The 18,879-nt window shown below is 40.4% G+C and overlaps 1 protein-coding gene and 1 long non-coding RNA gene across 2 annotated transcripts in view; one reads left to right on the top strand and one right to left on the bottom strand.

Annotated features, from left to right (window-relative positions):
* CEP57L1 (centrosomal protein 57 like 1) overlaps positions 1-18,879 on the bottom strand; it is a 237,698-nt gene that overhangs the window by 111,463 nt on the left and 107,356 nt on the right. The window contains exons 8-12 of the mRNA XM_081294808.1: positions 17,747-17,904; positions 14,108-14,254; positions 10,774-10,875; positions 9,038-9,199; positions 67-179 (exon numbers count right to left, since the gene is read on the bottom strand). Coding sequence (XP_081150934.1) covers positions 67-179; positions 9,038-9,199; positions 10,774-10,875; positions 14,108-14,254; positions 17,747-17,904 — 682 coding nt within the window. The remainder of the gene's footprint in view (positions 1-66; positions 180-9,037; positions 9,200-10,773; positions 10,876-14,107; positions 14,255-17,746; positions 17,905-18,879) is intronic.
* Positions 2,724-6,240, top strand: LOC308649246. Its single transcript, XR_014022046.1, has 3 exons — positions 2,724-3,018; positions 5,349-5,446; positions 6,106-6,240. It is a non-coding gene; the product is annotated as an uncharacterized lncRNA (long non-coding RNA).

Raw genomic sequence — 18,879 nt, 5'->3', positions numbered from 1 at the left:
TTTTTCCTAAAATTTTTAATCCATTTTCTTGAGTCACCAATAAAATGATTTATGGTTTAATTTTACCCTGTCTCTTTTTTCTGCTTGAGAGGCCCATCAGCACATTGACTGAGACTTATTCGTGTTAGCACATTTTCATTTTGTTCCACTGAAAGGTCATCCTCCTTCATATTTGCATTCTATTAAAAAAAAATGAGCATTAGTTCAATTACATAAAACATTTGCAACATTATTAACAAAATCATAACAGGTTCTTATAAAATTAAACCTCATGATCCATATTTAGACGCATTAGTGGAAGAGCTCCTTGATCCATTTCAACCTGACATATGAAAATCTGGAGGGTCACTGTTTCAGTAGCTAAGTCTTTGTTTTATGAAAACATTCACAGCTTTTAAATAGTAGCCACCCCCCAAATTATTGCCTTTTGCATGATTCAATTTATAAAAAGTCAATACATTTTTCAAGAATATGTGTGTCTGGAACCTTGGACCTCTGTTCTTAAAGAGAGATCAATGAATTTAAACCTTCCTTCTACCCATTAGCTATATGATCAGTCATTTAAAGTCTTGCACCTGAGGGCTGGGGAATATAGCTCAGTTGGTAGAGTGCTTGCCTCACATGCACAAGGCCCTGGGTCCAATCCCCAGCAAGAAATAAATAAATAAAGTCTTGCACCTGTTTCCTTCACAGTTGTCAAATGACATGATTGTGGGAAATGGAATATGTGAGAATTGAATGACAGAATTATAGAAAGTCTCCAGCTTAGTGCCAGGTACCTAATAGTTCCTCAGAATGCCAATTCTCTCCTCCATGAATTGTAGTCGTCAGCCAGACCTGTAGTATGTGTCATGGAATTTATGGTTTGCATTTCCACAGTCATCTTTCCTGACACCAAGAAAGGTGCTGTCATACACAGGGGCCCCAGGGCAAACTGTGAAGAAGGTGATTTCTGTGGTCCTGCCCCTGGTTCTCTAGACAGCCTCTTCTTGGATGCCCTCTTTACCTGTCCCTGGGCATGCACACCATTCTTTTACAGTGGCACTGATCCCCACATTAAGTACTGAGTAGCAATGACTGAGGTTCCTCTCTGGGTTCTAACAGTTGATTCTTGGAATTTCAACAAGTCCTTATGGCAGAAACTACTAGTTGTTCCCCAGTAGCAGCTCTTTCTCTTTTTCTACAATAAAATATCTATCTTGTCATTTGGGAACTCAGATAAAGATGGTATTTCTGTGAGTTAATAAATTAAAAAAAAAAAAGCATTCCCAAGCCTCTCTCTCTAGGTGTAGCTACATGACCAATGGCCTGGGGGAATGGGCCAGGTTGAATCTTCTAGGAATATCCCTGATGAGGCAGCTTGACCACCCCATCCTCCATCCTGCCGCTTAAAACATGAAGGTGACAGCTGGAATTCCATCTCGGGCCACGTGTTGATCTCCAATAAGGAGGCCACACTTGTTGGAAATTCTGGGACAGACTGATTTGAGGTGCCTGAGGACTTCATGGAGCACAGCTGCCATGCCAGCTCTGTACTTCCTACTTCTAGATATTAATCGGAAGGCAAGAAAGAGAAATTTCCATCTTTCCTGAATGACAGAATGTATAGAAAGCCTCCAGCTTAATCCTTAATCTTTAATCCTCTGCCATTTTGTTTCCCTACAACCAACAGCCAAACCTAATTTTAACTAATCTGGTCCCCAGGGCTCTGAAGATAGACTTCAAGGCTTCATGACTGGCAGTTGGGTGGACAATTTTGATAGGGACCACAGGAAGAATAGGTGAGTGAGAATGTTGGTTATCATTGGGTGGTTGCCCATTCTACCGGTGGGTAGAGTCATTTCCTGTGCATTGCGGGTCAGTGTAGCCATCAGTGTATCCTGGGTAAGTATATCACAGCCCTAGGACTATGACATGGTACACTCCCGTTCCTAAAAATGGACACACAAGATCATCATCCCAACATGAAGAAAATCTCTATTAAAAAAAAAAACTGCATGAAAATAAAAACTATCTGAGAGAGCTGAAATTCTACAATTCTCTCGAGTGTGGAGTGTGGGGGCAGAGGGCTCCTCTGGAGCCTTTCGCCAGCTGGGCTTGTGGTGTGCTCCGGCTGCAGTTCAGCCCTGACCCATGTGGTCTCGGAGGGAAAACTCCGAGCCACATCCTTTCTCGGATGGTATTGTAACTTTTTCAGCTGCTTCTAAAATTACCCAGAATTACACAGAAAAGAGCAGAAAGTGACATCAAGTGACAGCAAAAGACGTTTGAAGGAATGAACAAACCACAAAAGTACTGTCTGGCTAACGGATTGCCAGGAAGAAAGGAAGGGGGCACAGACAGGCTGGGATGAGGAAGAGGATATAGTCCAACATCCTCTGGGAAGAGGGAATCAACCACAGCCATGAAAGAAAACTGCTTTGGAAATACCAAAAACCAGGAATGTAATCAACAGTGCAGATAAGCAGCAAGCCGCCCAGAATCCAGAATGTCAACACCTTCTGTGCGCACACTTGCTTCATGAGTAGATATACCTTTGACTTTTATTGACCTTCACCCTGCCTGTAGCTGGGTCCTTACCAGCATGACCAAATTTATGTATTTTCAGTTCTGAGATTTCTACTGATTGCAGATCTTATTTCCTTTTGGGAAGTTGGCAAACACATTGGATGGGGAAGTTGGATAGGAGGAATGAAAGGAAAAGTAAGTATTATGTATTTCCCCATCCCCAAATGTCTCCACGATTTAATGTGTGTTTATCCATGGACAAAAAGAATAGGATATATACAAAAGGCTCACAATATTGTTGTTATTTTAGGTGATAAAATGATGGTTGATTTTTTTTCTTTCTTTCTTATAATTTTCATATCTGGTGAGTGGAGTCTCTCTCTCTCTCTCTGCTTTCTGATCATCCTGTGAGCTGCTTCCCTCTGTCACACTCTACTGCCATGATATTCTGCCTCACCTCCAGCCCCAAGGAATGAAGCCAGCTGTCCATGGACTGAGACCTCTGAAACTGTGAGTCCCCAAATAAACTTTTCCTCCTTTAAAATTGTTCTTGTTGGGTATTTTACTCACAGTGACAAAAAAAAAAAAAAAAAAAAAAGCTGACTAAAATTCTTAGGGAATGGCATGGGACCATCTACCTAACAAATTACAGACTCAGCAGAATCCACAAAGACCTCGCTGGTTCATTCCTTGTCCTAACCAGGACAATGACTAAATATATATAATTTTTAATTTTCAAAGGAAAATAAAAGTCTTATAGTCCATTTTGACCAGAATTATCTCATTTTAATTATACCTGATCTTGAATTAATAATTGGACATTAAAAAATTTTTTTTCTATATTCCCCAAACCTATATTTTTAAGTAAATATAGAATTAGTATTTTGCTAGAAAAGAAGGTCCAACCTTCAATTAAAGCCCAATTTGAAATGTGATAGAAACATTAAAACATTATCAAGTTCAGACAAACATCTCCAGTGTTTGCTCACAATAGTTGTAGGAAACAGAAACCCTCATAAGTTGCTGATGCGGGGAATGGTTTAAACACCTTGGCAAGATTCATGTAAAAGTTTTTGTGCATATTCTGTGACCCAGAAAATCCACCTTTAAATATCTACTCTAAAGAAACACATATACAAGAAAGTTCAGTAGGACTGCTTTTTACTAGAAGAAAAATTGGCAGCTACTTTCCATGAAGACAGCTGTCTAAGCTGTGGCCTGCTATAAAATATCATATAGCCATTAAAAAGAGCAGCAAGACAGATCTTCAAGACAGATTGTTGTACAAAAAAAGCCAGTTACAGACGGACAGTCTCATGGTGTGACATGTCATTTATACAGAAAACTGAAACAAAATTATTCTCTCTCTCTTTTTATAGGAATATACATACGCATGTAAATGCATTGAAAAGGCAGGAAGTAATACTAGTGTTTACCTCTGGGGAGATGGAACGAAGAGCAACACTTGGGAAGAGGGTGGTCAAGGAGGAATTAACTCTTGAGTTATCTTTTCATCTTTTTCAAGGGTGAGGGGCATATGGGAACTCTTTGTACTACCTTGGAACATTTCTGTAAATGAAGAATTTATTTACTACTGCCGTAGTTTAAAATTATTAGTTTTTAAATTCCTTAAGAAGAAAAATGGTAACTATATGGAGAAACCTGGCAAACACCCTCAGCTGAACCTAATGAACAAAATTAGCTTGACTAGTGATGAATCCTATTGATTTCCCATTCCCTGGTGTGATGTGATGAGAGGGGCATTTTGTCTCTGTTGTACTCTTTCACTTAAACTCATAACCCCAGCAGAACCATGAGAAAAACATCAGAAAAAAAAAATCAAATTAGGGATCTGTCTATAAGTCACCTGGCCAGAACTCCTAAAGGCTGTCAAGGTCACAATAAACAAAGGAAGACTAAGAAACTATCACAGACCAGAGGAGACAAGGGAGATGTGATCAAATGCACTGTCATAACCTGTATAGAGTCCCAGAGCAGAAAAGAGAATATTAATGGAAAATTTGGTGAAATCCAAATGAAGATTAATTTAGTTAGCAGTCATGCACCAATGTTTAGGTGTGACAAATGTACCATAGTGATGTAAGATGTTAATAACAGGCAAAACTGGAGAAGGGCTCTACAGGAACTCTTTGTACCACCTTGACAATGTTTCTGTAAATATCAAACTATAACAAAATAAAACTTTTATTAAAAAAAAAACTAAGGAAAGGTTACTGGTAAACAGCATTCTCCTGGGATTGATCAGAAGCTGTTCTGTGTTTGCGTAGTAGGAATTACATTCTGCCGTGGCTGTCAAAATGTCAGTCTGATGAGATTTGCTTTCCTTTGTGCAGAAGGCGCTTAAGAAAGTTATTTGTCATGGGATGTTGGTTGCCACTTGCCAGCTTCAGAACCAGAGTGCTGACCAGCATACAGATGCTAAACTTGGTACTTGACTGCTACATGCTTGTAAATCAGTAACTGAGCTTTAAAATTCAGAGCCGCATTCCTGTGCCTCCTCCCAGCTGCCACATTTTTTTTTTTTTTTTGCTTCATCCTAATCTCATCTGACTAGTATTCAACATTCAGAATGGCAATATGCTACCATTGGGGCTCTGATACAGTATAAAGTGACAGAAATGTTTGAAGAAGTCACACATTATCACCCATAGGAAAATGGGAAGGAAATGGGAAGGAAGGTTGAAAACATTGGTTTTTGCCTCAGAGCTGTCTTTTTTTTTTTTTTTTTTTTTTTTTTTTTTAGTACCTGGAATTGAAACCAGGGGCACTTAACCACTGAGCTACATCCCCACCCCTTTTTATTTTTTATTTTGACACAGGGTCTCACTAAGTTGCTTACGGTCTTGTTAAATTTGTTGAGGCTAGTCTCGAACTTGTGATCCTCCTGCCTCGGCCTCCTGAGCCACCGGGATTACAGGTAAGCACCCATATACCTGGCTCAAAGCTGCCTTTCTTAAACCCAGTGCTATTTTCTGTTCCCTTCTTGGAAAGCTCTTCTCCAGGCTTTTTTCATGGCAGCTGCTTCTCAACCATTAGATGTCAGCTCAAATGCCACCTCCATCCCTACCAAGAGATCTTGGCTGCCCTCTACCAAAGCGTGCCCCTTTCTGCCCATTGTTCTCTGCCCCTGTAGTTTCTTTGTGGCAATCACAAGTTAAGAAATCTAGATTTACTTCTCTGTTCACTTATTTATTGCATGTTGCTCCAGGGGCAAGGAACCGTCTGTTTCATTTCCTGCATCCAGCATAATTCCTGGCACAAAGGTAGTATCTGAGTAACAATTGCTGAAGGAATGAATGAGTCAGACTAACATGTAGGGTGACTTGTGTTCCTTATCTGCCTCCCTCATGCCCCACCTCTGGAATCTAAAAAAAACAGGTATTCTAAGCTCTTTATGGTCTATTGACCATAAAAATCAACTTGAAAATACCCATGTTTTTCTCCCTCTGGTCAAATCCAAGAACAATATTTATGTCAGTAAGTAGTAAGGAGAAGTGGTTTTCTTCTTTCCTCCTCCCTTCCACTTTTTTCTTTTCTTTTTTTTTTTTTAACATTTGGCCATCTCCTTCAACACAGACATTGGTGACAGCATAGACTGCATCTGTTTCATACCTGACTTTCCAACCCCTCTGCTGGTGGAAGGAAGCAGAAACGAAGAAAGAAGCATCAGTTCTCCCTCCACTGTGTGGTAGGGGAAAGGCAGGCTGGAACCTTCCACTTCAATTCAACCATGGCCTCTCATGCTATTGCCCTATCTGTGAGTTCCTACCACTTGATACCTACCTGAGGCCTCATCTCCGGAAGTCACTGTGAACCTTCTGCTCTTCGCTGGCATGAGGTCCCACTAAGTACCCATGGGAACTACTAAACTCAGTGACCTGGTGGCCAGGCCACACCCTGGATCCTATTGCTTTCCCACAATTTCAAACATGAAACTCTTTGTACAACTCCATCTTCCTTTGCCTCCCACCTCTTCCTCACTCCTGTTCCCCTCCTTCAGTTCGAATGAGCCCCCTAAGAGTTTGACTCCTCCTGCTGTCCCAGCCAATGAGGAATATAGATTTGTGCTGGTGGCCGTCAGACATTAGTATCAGAACTTCCTGGGTAAAGCATGATCATTGCATCAGCACCAGAGGCAAACTGTCCAGGACTCTAGAAGCAGAGAGATTGTTCAAAGTTACCAAGGACTGACTCTGCCTTCTCCTTCCTTCTCCACTACCCTCCAGTTTAGTTCAATAAGTTGGATCATAAATGTTTTAAAATACCCTTTGGTTAGTATAAGTTCTTCCTGAATGGTGACATATACCTCAGTATAAAGAAAGTGTGGCTATTTATTTAACTCTGGCAGAAGACTAAAAGCATCACTGGTAGTTGCATGCCCCATCAGAGAATTGGGGAGCCAGAGAGATAAATGCTGCCTCTGCTCCTGACCTGTGCGGCCAACTCATCCCTCATTAGATTCTCTAGATCTCATTCAAACAGATTTAAAAGTTGCACAAGAGTGTTGTGTTTGTGTGTTCATGTGTGTGCACGTGTGTTTGCTTCCAGCCACTCCACAACTCACCTTACCACTTCAGGTCTCATTCACCCGCATCCCCAGCCTGGGAAGATAGGCCAGGAGAGGCTCCTCTGTCCAGCAATCTACTCAATCAACTTCCCCACAACTTTGACTTCAGACAATTTTCAGTTACTCTATGATTACTGCTAAGGTTGAAAGTAATAGAATTTGTGGAAAATGGGCTCACAACAAATTCATGTCCTCTTGCTTTAAGTGGGGCCTCTTGGCTATGTGCTCATCTCTATAGTCTTCTCTCACTGATGGTCCTGTGGCCATCCCCATGGTGACCCACCTTGACACAGGCCACTCTGAATTTCCACCTCAGTAATGCCGACAAATTGTGCCTCCTCTGTCTCTGTCTCTCCGTCTCTCTGTTTCTCTCTCTCTCTCTTTCTCTCTCTCTCTCTGTCTCTCTCTCAGCCAGAACCAGGCATCAGTACCTGCATCTTACTTTTTTGCACCTAAAAATTCTCTATCTTATTCACTTCAAGGCAAGTGATATCATTCTCCCTTTTTCAAAATTATTCCTCTACCTGATTTCTTCATCCCATTCCCTCCTTCTCCAGAGTCATCTGTCTCTCCATTTCCCCCTTTCATTTCCTCCACCTCTTCTTCTCCATTTCCCCTCCCTCACAGACCATAAACACATCAGGATCTTCCCATCTTTTTTTTTTTTTAACATGGACAACTTTTCCCACCCCACCCCCCCCACCCCCCCCGCAGACACAACATCTTTGTATGTGGTGCTGAGGATCGAACCCGGGCCGCACGCATGCCAGGTGAGCGCGCTACCGCTTGAGCCACATCCCCAGCCCCTTCCTATCTTAAATAAGCAAACGACAGGAAACTCTTCCCTTTGAGTGACAAATAAATAATAGTAGGTTATACCTTCAAAAACATGGTGGTACTGTGAAGACAAACGCCCACTAGCTTTGTGCGGAGACTTCCTTTCACTGCCAAACTTCATGTCCATCCTAAACGGCAGCTACCTAACTGGCCTCCTTGCCTTCGGCCTCTCCCTCCAGGAATCCAACACACACCAGCTGCCATATGAATCTTCCTAAAAATTATGCCTTTGTATATGTCACTTTTCTTATAGGATTAATCACAAATTCCCTCATCTGGGATTTATGGGCAAATTCACAACCTACCTCTGTTTCTGTCTCTCCCAGTCCCTCCCCCACAAAAAAAGGTCTCTTCACTATATTTCCTCATGAATCTTCTACTCAACCAGCTGGACTGCAACATGTGTGGTATTTCCTCTGCATCATCTTTCATGGTGTCCCTCCTTGAATGCACTCCTCACTTTTTCCCCCACCGATTGTCTAAGCTCCTCACTTGCTTCAAGCCTAGCTCATTACCTGCTCCTCCAAGAGGCTTTCCCCACTAGCACCAGGCCAGAGGGGACTGCCTCCCCCAGACACTCTCAGTAGTTAATAACTGCCCAGCTCACTGGGGGCTGATCACCAGGATGTGCAGTCTTGCACTGATATGCTAAGCTGTAGTCTATGTCCTGGCAGAAATATATTATATTATACCTCTTTATATTCCTCTTTTCTATTGGCACTTAATCTTTCTTATAATGAAAATAAGCCTGGCTAGGTAATAAAGCTTTTCATAAGAGGGTCACAGAAAAACCATCAACGAACATTTCTCAGAACTGCAAACAGGTTGAAAAGGAGGGCATATTGATTATTTCTTCTTCTTCTCCTCCTTTTTTTTTATACTGAGGATTAAATCCAGGGGTGCTTAACCAGTGAGCCACAACCCCAGCCCCCACCCTTTTAAAATTTTATTTAGAGACAGGATCTTGCTGAGTTGCTGAGTGCCTTGATAAGTTGTTGAGGCTGGCTTTGAATACACGATCCTCCTGCCTAAGCCTCCTGAGCTGCTGGGATTACAGGTATGTATCACCACACCTGGCATATTGGTTATTTCTTCATCTGGTACCTGGTAGAGGTTGACATTGCTATAAATGTTCTTCCAGATCTGGTCATAGTTGCACTGAGGCGAACTCTGGGAAGACATGAAAGACGGATGGTGCGGAGACAGCATGATTATCTTGGCAGCATGATCCTGGAGTACTTGCATTACTCGCTTGGGGTTAGAGATCTTAGGTAGAACAGAGAGGAGAAGGAATTGTTAGCAGAAACATTTTCCCCTTCTTCTCAGCTAGCATTTGGTCATATACATACACACACACACACACACACACACACACACACACACACACGAACAAGAAAGAAACCCAAGATGGGGACTTTATTCAATTAAAAATAACATTGAATTTAAGCATCATGATTACCCAAACATGTTCATTCACTCAACATGATAAATATTCAAATATGCATAGTAACTCATTTAAAATTCTGTGACCACCCCCAAGGCAGTATCAGGTAGCATTTGCACAAGTGTTGTAGCACCAATGAAATGATAACATTTATCAGTTCTAGGTGAAACTCTGTCCACTGAAGGAATTGCTATGAGATGGAGGAGGAGCAGCAGAGAAGCAGAACGAGAAACCAGACATAAAACTGGGCTTATATCCTTCCTTGAATCGTGGCTTTTCCACCCAGAACAGAGTATGTCGACCTAACAAGAAGACTGGGGATCTCTCTCCCCAGATTCTGGAGGCATGGAATTGAATAATGGCCCCAGAATTTAACATCAACTTCAGGGATACATGTATTACTATATCATGTTAGTATCACAAAGAACCTCAAAAATCCCAGAAAATAACAAATGTTGTTGAGGATGTGGCAAAATTGGAATCTTGTACACTCTTAGTAGAATTATAAAATGGTGTAACAGTTATGGAAAGCATTGTGGAGCTTCCTCAAAAAAAATCACAAATAGAATTAACATATGATTCAGCTATTTTACTCCTGGGTATATATCCAAAACCTCAAAGAGATATTTTCACACCTCTAGCAGCATTATTTACAGTAGCCATGAAGTGAAAGCCACCTAGATGTACATCAATAGATGAGTGGATGAATAAAATGTGGTATACATTTATAAGAATCTTTAAAAGGAAGGAAATTTTGACACATGTTCTAACATGGACGAATCTTGAAGATATTGTGCTAAATGAAATAAGTTAGCCACAAAAAGACAAACTCTGTATAACTTCACTATATGAAGTATCTAAAGTAGTCAAGTTCATAAAAACAGAAAGTAAAATGATGGTTTCCAAGAGCTGAGGGAAGATAGGGAATGGGGAGTTGTTCAAAGAGTATAGAGTTTCAGTTCTGAAAGAGGAGAAAGTTCTATTGTGAGCAGATGCTCACAACAATGTCATTACATTTAACTCTACAGAAATGTATACTTAAAATGGTTAAGATGGTAAATTTTACGTTAAGCATATCTACCATAATAAAAAAAATCATTTAGTCCAATATTTGTATTTCACAAATAAGAAAACTAAGGCTCAAAGAGGTTTCATGACTAGACTAATATCACACAGAGACTTGACAATAAATCTGTGCTAAAGTCTAGCTCCTTTGACAATTTTTATTCTCTACTGAAAGCTAACAGGATTTTTAAAGTTGGACGGATTAGAAAGTTCCAAATACAGCCTTCACTTTGAATCCATGCTAACATTTTTCAAAAGGGAAAGAAATTTCCTTTTTTTTTTTTTTGCGAGGATGAATTTTATCTACAAGAGAACATAGTTCTTTTCTTACCTTCAAAAACTTTGCTTGGAGTTGCATTAATACATCTATTCTTCTCCTTTCTTTTAGTTTGGTCAACATATTCTTCTGCCAAGGATCACATTTTGGTTTGATCTAGTGGACAAACATATTCACATAAAGTTGCAACATAACAGGATGGTTTTCAGTAAAAGCTGCAAACAAAAAGATTCAAAGACTTTCTGAAGTGGGATCTGGCCTAGGTACTAGGTTTGCTAGAACATGTGATATCCTGGGAAGGGTCTGCATGGGATCACAAATACATGGAAGGAGATAGCAGTTCTCTGTCTGCAGTACACAATCTATGAGCAGGAGGCACCCTGACTCCATCACGGTTGGGCATTGCATTTTATTCATGAAATAAGAGAAAGAAGTTCACCCATGGACTCTTCCCAACTCCATTTTAAAACATCATGACTCACATTAACAAACTGTATTTCAAAAACTAGTTCTGTTGTCGGGTGCAATGGCACATGCCTGTAATCCCAGTGGCTTGAGAGGCTGAGGCAGGAGGGTTGCAAGTTCAAAGCCAGCCTCAGCAATTTAGGAGACCCTAAGCAACTCAGTGAGAGCGTCTCTTTCAATAAAATATCAGAAAGGGAGTATATTACACAAAGGACTGAAAACCAGCATATTATAGTGTTGTTGCCACATCAATTTATAGCAGATCAGTTTCACAATAGCTAAACTATGGAACCAGCCTCGGTGCCCTTCAACAGATGAATGAATAAAGAAAATGTGGTATATACACACAATGAAATATTACTCAGCCATAAAGAGAAATGAAATTAAGGCTTTTGCCAGTAAGTGGATGCAACTGGAGAATAACATGCTAAGTGAAATAAGCCAATCCCCAAAAAACCAAAGGCTGAATGTTCTCTCTGATATGCAGATGCTAACACACAATGAGTGTGGGGAGTAGGGAAGAATAGAAGTACTTTGGATTAGACAAAGGGAATGAAGAAAAGAGAGGGGAGAATGGGAATAGGAAAAGATAGTAGAATGAATTGAACGTGACTTTCTTATGTTCATATAGGAATACACGACCAATGTAATTCCACATCATGGAATTACAACCAAAAGAACAGAAAGTTGTACTCCATGCATGTATAATAAGTCAAAATACATTCTACTGTCATGTATAACTAAAAAGAACAACAACAAATAAGGGGTGGGTATGTGGCTCAGTGATTAAGTGCCATTGGGTTCAATCCCCAGTCCCACACACACAAAAAAGTTCTGTGTTTGTAAATACCATCGGTATGCTAATAACTCTCAAATTCCCATTCTCCCCTCTCTTTCCTTCATTCCCTTTGTCTAATCCAAAGTACTTTTATTCTTCCATACTCCCCACACTTATTGTGAGTTAGCATCTGTGTATCAGAGAGAACATTCAGCCTTTGGTTTTTTTGAGACTGGCTTATTTCACTTAGCATGATATTCCCCAGTTCCATCCATTTACTGGCAACTGCCATAATTTCATTTCTCTTTATGGCTGAGTAATATTTCATTATATCTGGTTTTAGCTTCTTGTCCAACTATCTCCTTGATATATATATGTCAAGTTTAGCAATCTAAAACAGAAAATTCACCCTCCTTTAGGCTGACCACCTGTGTGCAGGTCCCAAACCCAATCTTTGATTTCTCTCCTTTCAGTCCACAGGTCAGAATAGACTATGCTCAGAATATCTGTGTCCCTCTAAAATTCACTTGTGAAATATAACCCTGCAAGGTGATGTTAGTAGGAGGTGAGGTCTGTAGGAAATAATTAGTTTGTGAGTGTGGAACCCTCATGAATATACTTAGTGCCCATACAAATGAAGCCTGAGAAAGTTTGTCCCTTTTATCTTGTGAGGACACAGCAAGAAATCAGTAGTCTACAACCTGGAAGAGGGCCCTCACCAGAGCCCAATCGCAATGCCACTTTGGACTTCTCAGTCTACAGAACTGTGGGAAATATATTTCTGTTATTTATAAACTACCAAATTTATTTTTATTTTGTTAAAGCAGTCTAAGTGAACAATGAGAATCATAAGAAATTTTCTTTCCCTCATAATACAATTAATCCTTATCATGCATGGATTTCATACTTTCAATTTTACCTACTCACTAAAAATTACTTGTGACCCAAAATTTGACACTGGTAGAACTGTCATAGTCCTTCAAAATCATGCACAGAGTGGTGAACAACTGGAGTTGCTCACATTTCCAGCTGAGGCAACATGGTGCCTTCTCCTAATTTTAAAGGATACTAGAGAGAAGAATCCTTTGCATAGTCTATTTAGAGACACACTTTTTGCATTTTTCCATGCTTTTTGTTGGTAATTTCATTGTTAAAATGGTCCCTAAGCAGAGTCCAAGAGCATGTTGTCTAGTGTTCCTAAGCACAAGAACGCTGTGATGTTCTCTATAGAGAAAATACATTAGATATGCTTCATTATTAAATGAGCCAGAGTGCTATTGACCTTGAGTTTAGTGCTAATGAATCAATAATATATATTAGCTGGGGATGTGGCCTAATGGTAGAGCATATGCCTGGCACATGTGTGTGGCCCCTGGATTTGATTCCCAGCACTGAAAAAAAAAAAACTAAAAAAAAAAACCTTTAAATTATATATATATATATATATATATATATATATATATATATATATATATATATATATATATATAAATAAGGTGTCTTTAAACAGGAACACACACAAAATAAAGTTATGTATTGATTAATGTTGTGAGCAGAGGATCACAGGAACCTAACCCCCTGCCTTTCCCCTAGGAAAGATATGATGTGGTATCTACTAAAGCAGTGTTCCTTTCTAGAACACAGAATGAGAATTGATTGCTCTTAGCACTACCCAAAATCATCTTATTTAATCTTCTTACTTAGATGTTTCTTACTAATTGTGCTTCTCCAGCACAAGTGATTGTGCCTGACAAAGTATTTACCCAATACTAGTTTTTAAATAAAAAGTTCGATTTACACGAGTCAATTACATCTTTGGGCATTATTCTTTGTTCTTTCCAAGTATTGGAGATCTTTAACCTTAAGAAGGGAGTTTGGATCTGGACAGAGGTATCTGGAACTTCCAGAGGAGGCACATCAGCGTGGCTAATATCCACACAGGCAGCCAAAGCGCTGGGAGGCCTAGTGCACAAGGCCAAGTTCTCTGTGTGGTCTCCTCTCAGGAATCTTCTGGGGGCACTAAGGAGAAGGGGCAACAGGGACCAGATAGACCTGGTGCTACCATGTTGCCTGGCCTGGTTGGAGGAAAATCTTGTGACACTGCTGACATCACTGGCAGGTGATTGTCACCATAGGCCCCCTTACCTTTATAAAGGAAATCCAGTTGGCTCTCTTTTTCAGGGCTCTAGGTGGTCCTGACAAATTCTCTGCTTTAGCTGTTCCAGCCTCGTAGTCTGGAAACATCTGCATTCTCTGTTGCTCTGTGAAGATGCTTTGAAATTTTTGGAAAACCTAAATAAGATTTAGAAGAGAGAAGTGAAAAAAAAAGTCTTGGATGATATGCAATTTCAAAAACAGCTACTGATTATCTTTGAAATAGCCCTGGAGTCAAATTGATTCATAAAACAGGAATCTGTGATAGCAATAGGACCTTACATGGATGTAGCTGTGTGGCACATGTGCAGTCAGCTCCTTACCATAACTGTGTTTGTGTCACTTATCCTGAATGTCTGCTCAAAGATTGGAAATACATTAGCATATTTATTTGTGTGTATTTTGAGCTGGGCCCTAAATGTGAGAAGTACATTGTCCACATCTGGAAATGTTTTGACTTTTTTCTGACTACCTCATAAAATAGATCATCCAAAGGCCAAGTATATCCTACTCTCAGAAGCCTGACTGGGATGCTACTAGAAAGAAGAGTCCAGATGCTAGAACCTCTTAAAACTTCTTAAGGTGCCTTGGCCTATTCCCTTCACATCTCACTCCCAGACTGAGGCTGCAAATGCTTTCTATGACATGACTTCCTACTACCAAACTGCTGAGCATTTCCTTCTTTATTCTCCTGAGTGGCCCCAGGGTCCACTGGCCCTGTGATGGCACCTCCATGATGCAATAGTGTAATGTCTTTAATGACACTGAACCATCTCCTTAAAATGTTCAAAATGGCAAATTGTATGTTATATGTATTTTACCATACATGTACATACACACGGACAAACACACATGCACATGCACATACAAAGAACCCACCATGCATGGTGCTGGCACATACTAAGATCTCAACAATGGTTTCTGAAGTGAGTGAGCAAGTTTGTGAGTTACAGAGCTGAATATTCTTCCAGTGCATGCTGGTGCTTCTGTGGCTGTCGAATACAGTTGCACCTCGCCACATGTGGCATTGTAACATTTAATTGTGGATTAATTAAAGATTAAGTAAACTTCCAGGCACGGTGGTATACACCTGTAATCCCAGCAGCTCTGGAGGCTGAGGGAGGAGGATCGTGAGTTCAAAGCCAGCTTTAGCAAAATCGAGGAGCTAAGCAACTCAGTGAGACCCTGTCTCTAAATAAAATACAAAATAGGGCTGGGGATGTGGCTCAGTGGTCCGGTACCCTCAGTACCAAAAAAAAATAAATAAAGAAAGAAAGAAAGAAAGAAAGAAAAGATTAAGTAAACTTGAAAATTTAGTTTTTCAGTTGTAGTAGCCACATTCCAAGAGCTCAATAGCCATAGGTGACTACTGGTTAACTTACAGGTCAGAGCAGCCAACATATTCATCACTGGGAAATTCAGCAAGACAGTGCTAGATTAGGACTGAATTGCACATTTTCTTCAAGGGCCAGATAGTAAGTATTTTAGTCTTTACAGACCACAGGGGCTCTGTTGCAACTACCCAAGTCTGCTGTTGTAGTGAAAGCAGCCATAGATAATACATAAATGAACAGGCATGATTATGCTATTGTCTGAATATTTATTTATGATCCTACACAATTCGTGTATTGAAATCCTAATCCCCAAGGTGGTGGTATTAGGAGGTGGGGCCTTTGGGATGTGGCGAATAGCTTTAGTGTCACATAAAAAAACCCAGAGAGATGCCTTTCTACCATGTGAAGACACAGCAAAAAGGCACCATTTATGAGCCAGAAAACAGGCTCTCACCAGACACTGTATCTACCTTGGTCTTGAACTTCTCAGTCTCCACAAGTATAAAAAATATATTCTTTTCATTTATAAGCCACTGAGTTATAGCCATCTAAATGGGCTGAAGCACTGTATTCCAAACAGTTTGATTTTAGAAAAACTAGTGTTGGGCAGCAGGCTTTGGGTTTGCTGAACTGACTCTGCTCCAGGGACATTAAAATACCAGAATAAATAGTATCTAAACATAAGAACTCTCCCTACACAAAAATGTTGTTGTAATATGATTGATTAGCTCAGGAGCACAGTTAACGTTTCACATAATACTATAATAAGAAAATCAAATGGCAACTATCACTACATGGAGGAGACAAGTTGTCCTTTGGAACAAGGCTGCTTTGTTGGAGTGCCCAGCTGGCCTGTGTCCTCTTGTTTATCATTGATAATAGTCTACTGTGCTACAACTTATTATTACTTATTCTGTTCTTTTTAAATACCATCCTATTCCTGTTCTGTGTTTTGCCCTTCATAACACTTGGTGATGATAAGGCTGAGGACACTCCCTAGAAGCCCCGTGAGGACAGCGCTGCTGGGACACAAAAAGAAAAACAAAAGCTAAGCATCATCACCTTCAAAGAAACTGGAGGAATGTGATACCACTGGTTTCACTGAACTGCGTTACTAATGGAAATGATGGAAATGATCCCGGTAAAATGATGCAAGAACAAGTACAAACGCAAGGGCAACTTCAAGGTCAAACAAATGATGATAGAGGAGAGAGTAGCCCTTGTCATATGAAGAGCAATCCAGAACACTCAGATTTGATTTTTGCCCATTTGGATCCGTCCATTTGTTACTTTTATCTAGCAAATATATACATTTGCAAATAATATCAGCTAGAGGTAGAAAACTATTTTTATTGTCAAAACATTTGCTGAAAAATTTTGTTATATCCGATGCTCTTCACCCATACTCCTGTTTTTCCTTTTGCAACAAGTTTTAACATGGCTTTTGATGATGTGAGTTCCTTTTTCAGGTTATACAACACTGTGTTTTCTTGTTTTTGTTTTGTTTTGCTTTGGGAGGGGAGGTACCAGGGATTGAACTCAGGGGTGCTTGACCACTGAGCCACATCCCCAGCCCTATTTTGTATTCTATTTAGAGACAGGGTCTCACTGAGGTGCTAAGCACCTCGTTGTTGCTGTAGCTGGCTTTGAACTCATGATCCTCCTGCCTCAGCCTTCTGAGCCACTGGGATTATAGGCATGTGGTACCACACCCAGCTAACTCTGTGTTACAGCAGAGAAGACTGTGACTCTAAACCTCACGACACAAGGTACACTTTGTTGAATATAAAGCATTTTGTCAACAAGGAGAGTACTGCCACACATTCTGAGAATCAGAGGGCTTTAGACACTTGATGGCTCTACCGTGCAAATTTGCCAGATCTTGGCTACATGTTTAGTTCCTACAGACTGTTGCCCAGCCTTTTCTTTAAATTCTGCAGAAAAAAAAAAAATCCTACAGTTCCTCTGTGTTTGCCATTGGAGGGTCCCATTCCTCTTATGGAAAGTAAGTTTTTCCTAACTGCCAACCTAAATGTCACCTATTACTATTTTATCATTCTAGAAACAACCTTGGCAATATAAATATGCATCTTGGTGGCAAATAATGGTGTTTTCCTTCACGGACATCTAGATTTATTAAGAGTACATATAGGGGCTGGAGTGGTGGCTCAGTGGTAGAGTGCTTGCCTAGAATGTGTGAGACATTGGGTTTGATTCTCAGCACCGCATATAAACAAATAAATAAATAAAGGTCCATCAATAACTAATAAATTTTAAAAAAGAGTACATATAGTACCAAGGAAAAAAGTTCCATTTCCTTAGCAGAGTTCCTTAGCTCCTGCAGGTCGTATGGGATATGGAAGTGTGACAGCAGGAGCCTCAGCTGAGGTTTCAGTTCTCCTGTTTCTGTTGTGTGTTGGGGCAGGATGAAATCAGCATCTGTTCTCATTGGCCCTGAAAAAGATCCAAAATCAAGAGCGTGAAGGCCAAAGAATACAGGAGGGTCCACAGAAAGGCACAACCAGGTGGCCACACATCAACTCATTTCTCACAGAAGCATCCAGGTAAGGTTCAAGAGCAACACTTTGCTTTGATAGGGAAGGAAGGAGTTAGAGGTAGAACCTCAGAGGATCCTTGGAGATAACTAAAGGTAGGCCCTCCTCTGCCCCTTGCCCAACCTTCTCTGCCACATTTATAATCAGCACCACACTTGGCCAGGTGTATCTGACAAGTCCTCGGAGCTAGATTTCTGCAGGAGAGAGACAGGACTCCTCAGCCTCTCACAGCCTGCAGGAGGAACCCAACAGATCTTTGGGAAATGACTAAGTGGAAGCATCCCTGCCCAGAGTTCTTTGTGGCAAATGAATTATATCACTTAAACATTAATCAACAAATGAGAAGAAGGTGAGAGCTTTCACCATCTTGTGTCTAATTCCTACTCAACTCTAAGGACCCAGCTGGAACTCCCCTCCTCTCCATCAAGAAAACTTCTGAGATCCCCATTACTGAGGTTGGCTGCCACTCCCAGGTGCTCCTGGGACACTCTGTGCATACCCTAAGCAAGAATGGTACTCTACGTTACATCAGTGACCATCTGTAACACAAGACCAGGAAGACTATATGAAATTGATTCTGATGAATAATTAGTTTAGAATTGTGTGATCTTAAAACTGAAAGGAACACTAGAGATCACTTAATCTGAAAGGCTTATTATGTAAAAGTAAACTGAGGCCCAAGGAAATGCAGGCCTAGATGAGCAGGACAGAAACAACCCCAGAACCCAAATCTCCTGATGTCAAGTCCATTTTTTCCCTTTCTCTTAATTTGTGAATTACAAAGATCAAAATGTCTAAGGGAAGTGGTTAGCGATTTTTCTCATCAGAAAACATGAACTTAACATTTGTTCATGAGGAAGATACAACTTTTGAT

This window comes from Spermophilus citellus, assembly GCF_964194105.1.
Source record: "Spermophilus citellus genome assembly, chromosome: 5".
Taxonomy (NCBI): domain Eukaryota; kingdom Metazoa; phylum Chordata; class Mammalia; order Rodentia; family Sciuridae; genus Spermophilus; species Spermophilus citellus.
The sequence above is the reverse complement of the archived record's forward strand: the minus strand, read 5'-3'. Positions and strand labels throughout refer to the sequence as shown.